The sequence below is a fragment of the Ochotona princeps genome, chromosome 21 (assembly GCF_030435755.1).
Source record: "Ochotona princeps isolate mOchPri1 chromosome 21, mOchPri1.hap1, whole genome shotgun sequence".
In the NCBI taxonomy this organism is placed as follows: domain Eukaryota; kingdom Metazoa; phylum Chordata; class Mammalia; order Lagomorpha; family Ochotonidae; genus Ochotona; species Ochotona princeps.
In genome coordinates this window covers 3,871,150-3,878,085 of record NC_080852.1, presented here as the reverse complement: position 1 = coordinate 3,878,085, position 6,936 = coordinate 3,871,150, and the positions used below count along the sequence as shown (strand labels likewise).

General features: G+C 48.7%; 1 protein-coding gene across 1 annotated transcript; it reads left to right on the top strand.

Moving 5' to 3' along the window:
- Positions 1-281: 281 nt before the first annotated feature.
- LOC131482931 (spermatogenesis-associated protein 31E1-like) lies at positions 282-5,953 on the top strand. The gene is made up of 4 exons (XM_058679162.1): positions 282-507; positions 1,146-1,203; positions 1,740-1,800; positions 2,044-5,953. The coding sequence occupies exons 1-4, from the start codon at positions 328-330 to the stop codon at positions 5,951-5,953; spliced, it is 4,209 nt and encodes a 1,402-aa protein (XP_058535145.1). The 5' UTR covers positions 282-327.
- The last annotated feature ends 983 nt before the right edge of the window (positions 5,954-6,936 follow it).

The following is a 6,936-nucleotide window of genomic DNA, read 5'->3' as shown; positions in this document are numbered from 1 at the left end:
GATACAAGCTAAGGTCTTCATGGGATAAGAATAACCAGGTGACATTGTAGTAGCAAAGGGGAAAGAATTGAACCTTGCTTAAATTTACTGGATATATTAAGCAGGAAGATTTGGATAAAGGATCTGGATGGCTCCTGAAGAGACTTGAAGGGATGAATGGTGGGGGAGGGCTTGGGTTCAGCTGCCTCCTTCTATTGCCCCTCCCCCATTTCCTGGAGGTCTTTGTGATGACGGTACTGTTCTGTGATGTGATTTTGGACCCCCGATTTCCTCTTCCAAAAGGAACTCCCAGAGCTCAGGGCACCAAGGGTGGCAGGGTGAGTCAGGATGGAGGGACATCTTCCTCTGAGATGCGTGAGAGCCACATGCCCGGGCCCCAGCTTCACTTTCTGGGTGGTGGACATCATCTTGCCGATACTGTGTGGTGTGGGGATCTTCCTCCTGATACTCCCCTGTCTCAAGAGTGACCCATCCTCACCACCTGCTAGAAACAAGAACATCAGGAAGGTAAGGAACCCTTGATCAAAGCCCAATAGAAAACTACTCTCCGTTTATTCAAATTAATTACAGACTTTGGAGATGGGTAACTTCAGGAACAAATACTATCTGTCAGGGCAAGGATTAGGTTGGACACTATGATTTCCACCATCTCATTTACTATGAAATCGTTCACATGGGTGCACCGGAGCTTACCAGGGAAAAATTAGATCCACAGTGGCCTAGGAATGCATCACTTAGGGTTGGATACGGGGCCCCCTTGTAGCATATGCCTTAGGGCCAAGCCTTCCCTTCGTGTGCAGTCAGTCTGAGGGCTGTGCTGAGCTGCAGAGCCTCCACTCAGAGGCTGGAGTGACCTCTGGTCTTGGGCAGCAGGATGCTGTGTGGCAGCTTGGATGTACCTAGCAATGTCCTCTTTAACACAGCAATAGGGATCAAAGACAACCCGAGTGAACCTTACCCCAAACCACTCTTCGTGTGCTTTCCAAATTAAATTAAGAAGAACTAAATTGTAAGAAAGGGACATTTAGGTCTACTAGCCAAACACAGCAACGAGTCAGCATGTTCATGATCATGATCGTGTTGGCAGCACACCTGGGAAGAGGACAGAGAATGGGGTCCCAGCCCCCCTCTTCCTTGTTTTTCAGAGTCCAGCACAAAGAAGGAGGGAGAGCGGGAGCCGGAAGAAGAGTGTTGCTCTGAAAGGTAGGGGTCAATCCTTCTACCCGGAGCTCCGCTGATGACCACACCTCTCCCTGAGGGATAGGCTCCACATCCCATGGATGTCAGTGGCAGAAGCTCGAGGAGTAGACTCCTGGGAAAGCGATCAGGATTTGGGTTACTACTCATGTTGCAGATGGCAGTGAAGCCATGGTGGGCAAGGATACGGTGCCACCCAGAAGGGGACACCAAGCTGTACTGAGCTGACACTCTCTGAATGTGAAGCCAAGCTGTTTCACTTCAAGAAGACCACATCCTCTTTGAAATATGTCACTTCTCCCTCACAGAGCAGTTGTGAGGAATTCAGTTGGAGACACAGGTGGAAGGACTTTGTAAAGAAAAAAGAGCTGCTCCCCTGTGGGGCCCGCTGTCACTGTGTGAGGTCAGTGGGGTGGACACTGATACAGAAGTCCCAGAGTTTAATCTCCCCAGGTCTTTCCTGGAAGGACAGTCCATTTATCTCCCTAGGAGGGTCCTACGTCCTTTCTTCCTCCATAATTACCTCATCTCCTGATTTCCAGCCTGTAGGGAATTTCTGAAGGAAGTAGAGGAGGCATCGGGCCTGATTGCACCTCTTCAAAGGTAACAAACTTTCTGGCTCTTTCTTTGTCCTTCGTCTTCGGGCTGCTGGGTCTGATCTTGGGTCTGAGGCTGACATGGGCAGGAAAGCCACAGGATGGAGAGAGGATGGCGTGAAGCATTAGGGTGAGAATGAGTCAGCATGGGAGGCCTCAGAGGGGTTATGGTTTCCATTCATGCCTACCTGGCCTGGCCTCTTGTCCTTGTCTGGTCCTGGCTGAAGCCTGTGTTTCTTGTCTCCTCCAGCCCCCAGGGCAGAACCCCTGACAAGAACAGAGCTCTGCATCTTTTATATCAGGACTCCCTTGGAGAGGAGTACCAACCACCATTGACTGTTGCTTCACCCACAACCTTGACGCCACTGACTTCCTCAGCTCCTTTGGTCCAGGCTCCTTTGCATCTATCCTCTTGCCTGTCACAGATATCTCATGAAATCCAGTCTGATTTACAGAGAATCCCAGTGGGCCCTATTCCAGAAAACTCTCCTTCCGGTAACTCCTATCTGACCTCTCACATCATGGCCATCTCAGGCCTGAGCTGGTTAAGTGGTTTATTTTCACTCTTCTGGTGGTGGGCAGCTGCCAAGACCTTGCTGCTCTGTGCTTCACTGCCTGGCAGAGCCCAACAAAAGAATCTCTGCCATCATTCACCAGATGCCTCAGGCTGGGGAGATCCCACACGTAGGCAAATAGAAGCTGGCGCTTCCTCTTTCATCAGCTCTGATGTTCAAAAGTTGCTAGAGAAACTCATTTCCAAGAGAGTAGAACAGAGATGGGAGGGAAAATACACTGAGGAGTCATTTCTGAAAGAAACGTGCCCAGATTGCCATCTGACTTCTCTGAGGACTCTTTTGCAGTCACTGAGTGACAAGCAGGGTACCACCATGTTACAGCCATCGTGCAGAATAAAAAAGAAACCAGTGCAGCTGCCAGGTGCTCAGCAGATCTCTTACCCGAAGGTCTTTAGAGATCACTTGGAAAGTGAATACAGCCAGCTCTTCTGGGGCCTCCCCTCCCTGCACAGTGAGTCTCTGGTGGCTAATGTCCATGTATCCACAAAGTCTCTCAAGTTACGAAATCCCTCAATTAAATTCAATGTCGGCTCTAGTCCATCTCCAGGTCACAGTCATGCCAAAGACACTATGTTGGGCCAATCCTTGCCCAAAGGTTTGTCCTACCCAGGTCAGAGACAGATACCAGATCACGTCCCATGCTTTCCCCCCACAAAAACAATGTTGTCTCCATCTGATGGTAGGACCTGCAAAACGTCCTGCCCTACATCCCAGCAGAGGGCACGATCTATCATCCCAGTTTATAATGAACAAATGGAATGGCCCTTTCAGAAGCCAGACAAACTGAGAAGGGCCTTAATTTCTCATTGCCAAAAATCTCAAGAAGTCACTGGCCAATCCACTCCCAGGCTTCCCCATGGAAATCAGGACTATACTGCATCCTACTGGACATCTCAGGAGAAGCCACCGTCTGTCATCTCCACCAAAGCTCGAAAAATGGAACAGCCCTTGCAGAAGCAGCAGAAACAGAGAAAGGCTTTAGCCTCTCATCTCCCAAACTCACAGGAAACCACTGGCCAACCCACTGCCAGATTTCTCCAGGACAGCCAGGCCTCCTACACATTCAAGACTTCCTCTGCTCTTCCTGGCTATTCTATCAGCACTAAGCTCCGGGACCCACAAAAGCAACAGAGTCAGATGAGAGTCTTCAAAGATGAACATCAGGATGGTGCCCTCTACAGGGCTGGAGCATCTTTGGAAGTAGTGCAGCCTAAGGGAAAAACCTTACCGGTCTCCAAGTGCCAAACAAAGGACTTCCATCATTCCTGCCAATCCAATCCATTTACAGGTATACGCAGCAATGAAGAACAGCTGATGGGATCCATGCGTTCCAGAAGAATTTTTGGCAAGGGTTCAGTAAGATTCAAACTAGACAAGCCAATCAGAAATCTAGGACAAGAAACAAATTACCCAGAAGATCTAGTTTGGGGTCCTGGAAGTACTTCAACGAGGTTTCTGGAGAGTAGGAAATCAGAAAGGTGCTTGGCAAGACCTGGAAAGGGTTTCTATGAAACGTTTATAGCTGGGGGTTTAAACAAGAAGTATATTGAGAAAACCCTGAAAGCCCATTTGGGCAGGAAGTTGGGTCAAATTCATGAGGGCAAGATACCTGTGAAAGTGCGGCGATCCTGGTTTGCAGTCAATTGCGCTTCTCCCAAGATTTATATCCACCCTAAATCCAGAAATCTAGCCTCTCCTAAAGGCCAGAAGTGCTGTATAAACACCTCAAGGGAGCTTTCATTCCTTGACCCACTTACTCAACAGATGCTAGAAACACACATTATAAGGTTCAGAGTGAGGCAAAAGTGGGGGCTACACCTTCAGGCTCTTGAGCCTAAAAATCTCAGTCTAGGTGTGGTTCAAACTTTGCCCCTTCCACAGTCAACCTTGCGTCAGTCTGGGGCCAAGCTGAAAGCCAAGGCTACTGGCTCCCTGAGAGAACCTACTTGGAAAGATCCAGGAAAGAAGATGATGACCAAAAAATCAGTTCCCATGCTGAAGAATTCCCCATTTCCCCCCTCACCTGCCCCAAAAGAAGTCAAGAGGACCCTGAGAATGACTTCATTTGGCAGTAACCTTAGGCCTCCAATGACCCCTCAGACTGGACAGCAGGGCAGACTACCTGCTCAGCCCCTCACTTACAAACTTCCAGGAAGATCCAGCGAGAGTCATGCTGCACAGGGAACCGGAAGGGATGGCCTGGAAGTGAGCTCAAGGCAGGTCATGGCCAAGTACGGGGCACATAAGCAGACAAGAGATGTTGCATTGTCAGACCCTTGCTGCAGCACAAGCATATTGGTGACCAAGGCAGGATCCCCACCTCCAAGAGCCGAAGAGACCAAAGGCCTGGCTAAAGAGAAAGTCTCCTCTTGGGAAGTCTCTGTGGAAACCAGCACGGCAGCACACTCCCACGTCAATGTGAGCCTGAAGGGTGTCGAGTCTCTGGGGATGAAGAAAACACCCTATGAAAATTCCAATGGCCAGTATGCAGGACAGCCATGCATGAAAAGACTGATTACTAAGGAACTGGAGCTCCAGGTGGATGTGGAGTCAGAGAACCAGCCTCAAGACATGACCACTAGTACTGTTCAGCAAGACCAGCTGCCTTTGCTGCTGTCTTCCACAGCCATCTCAGCATCTCAGGGCCCACTGGGCATCTCAAAGAGTGTGTCCACTGATGACATGCTAGCTTTGCAGGGGCTTGGTGAGCCTCTATCAAGGGAAAGAAGCAGCCAGGGACAAGAACCCCAAATCTCCAAATTGAAGGTCCCACAGAAGAGTGTGAGCAAGACATTTGGTCCTCCTGACAAAAGAGAGATCTGCAGGAGACCCAAACCAGCAGAGAAGGAAGAAAGGGCCACAAGACAGAAGATCTTATCTGCCCATGGGAGGAGTCTTCCTGCCCAGGGCAGGGATACAGGACACACCCTCGGGAGTAAGTCTTCCCCACTCCTGCCAGGAAGCCAAGCCAAGAATACGGTATGCATTAGTCCCACCACAAAAGGCAAAGAGAAGACAGATTTTCTACAAAATGTGAAGCCCGCATCTACCATTGCCCGGAGCAAGGGGACCGTCATAAGTAGATATTTTGTGGAGAAGAAGGAGCAGGAGGCTCGGGCCATCATGACATTTGTTGCCAAGATCCTGGCAGACAAATTGCGGCTTCATTATGGACATGGTTCCTTAGAGTTAAGTTGGGCTAGGGAGGATGCCGAAACCGTGGTGGGGCGACATTCATGCAACCGTGGGGGTCCCTTGTACCTAGAACACAGGAAAGCGGTGACAGAAATGGACTTTGGCCACAAAGTCACTCCCAAAGACCAGAGATACGCCATCAAGAATAAATATACTAAAGACAGGGAAAGCAACCGGGGTGCCTCACCCAGGAAACCTGTGTCCCAAGCCAGTCCCTGCCAGTTCAGAAGTACGGCGAGTGCCCCTGGTCACCTTCACCATTACTCATCAGAGAGGGGCGTTGAAAGATGTGTCTTATCTCATCAGCCAGGACATGTTTCTCACCCCTTTCCTGGTGCAAAAGCTTCTCTACTAGAAAGATGTCAGTTTGTGCGGAGAAAAATTGTTTAGCTTCATGTTAGCCAATGCTTCTGTGCCTGATGGCCTCTTCTTTAGAAGGTATCTCTTGCTTCCTAATACATGTGTGTTTTTTTTCCCCAAAGCTAGTGGCTTCTGTCTGTACTGTAATGGGGTGTAAGAAGGGGTCAATGTCTGCTCTTCCTGAATGCTTCTAGAATGTTCTGGGCTTGCATGGAGGTTGACAGTGGCATTTCAGACCCTCATTCTAGATTTCAATGTTGCTCTTTGAGTTTTCACAATTAAGTAGTTAGGAAAACTAATGACAGAAAGCCCCCCAGCTCTAATTACATGTTGAACAAACCCTGTGAAGACTTTACCCCAGAAATTTACTCAATTCGTGCTTCCCCCATCCTCCCAACCTTGAGCGTCTGTGCAGCTATGCAGAAGCTTACAGAGGTTCAAATGGCATCCCACATTACAGAGTGAGCACAAGAAGTTTAGGGGGTGACATGAATTGTCTTGGAGTTCAAAGAGCGTCAACTCTGGGTGGATGGTGAGCTAACTAATGGGTGCGGATAACACAGAGTACACTGAGGACCAGATAAGAAATATTAGAGCTTAATTTAGTTAATTTCCATCTTATTCTTTAAAAGCAAAATGTCCATACATGTTTTGCCATGTGTATCGATTATAGAACCAGAGTTCTAGCATGTAATTTTCAAATAAACAAATTATTTATGATTGATGTTGTATGCTCAGAATGTATCTCACTGAATGAAAGGCCAGAAAATTGGAAGGAACACTGAGATGAGCTAGGATCTTGCCTAGAGGACAGCCCGGAATCCAATACAGTCATGGCCTCTGGGCTTCATCAGGCAAGACAGTGTGAGAGACACTAGAGAGAGTGAGGGCCAGAAGAATATTTGAAAAAAGCTGTTTGAGCATACTGCTAAAGCAAACTGTTCAGTGCGTTTTCCCAGACAAGTGGTGGGGAATGCACCTTGATTTGTCTGCAGGAACTCCAGCCCAGGGTG

Bases quoted from the DNA above. Each gene is read 5' to 3' on its own strand.
- LOC131482931 (XM_058679162.1), top strand. From the start codon at position 328: ATGGAGGGACATCTTCCTCTGAGATGCGTGAGAGCCACATGCCCGGGC. The intron at 508-1,145 runs GTAAGGAACCCT...CTTGTTTTTCAG, and splicing joins GAAACAAGAACATCAGGAAG to AGTCCAGCACAAAGAAGGAG. The intron at 1,801-2,043 runs GTAACAAACTTT...TGTCTCCTCCAG, and splicing joins CTGATTGCACCTCTTCAAAG to CCCCCAGGGCAGAACCCCTG.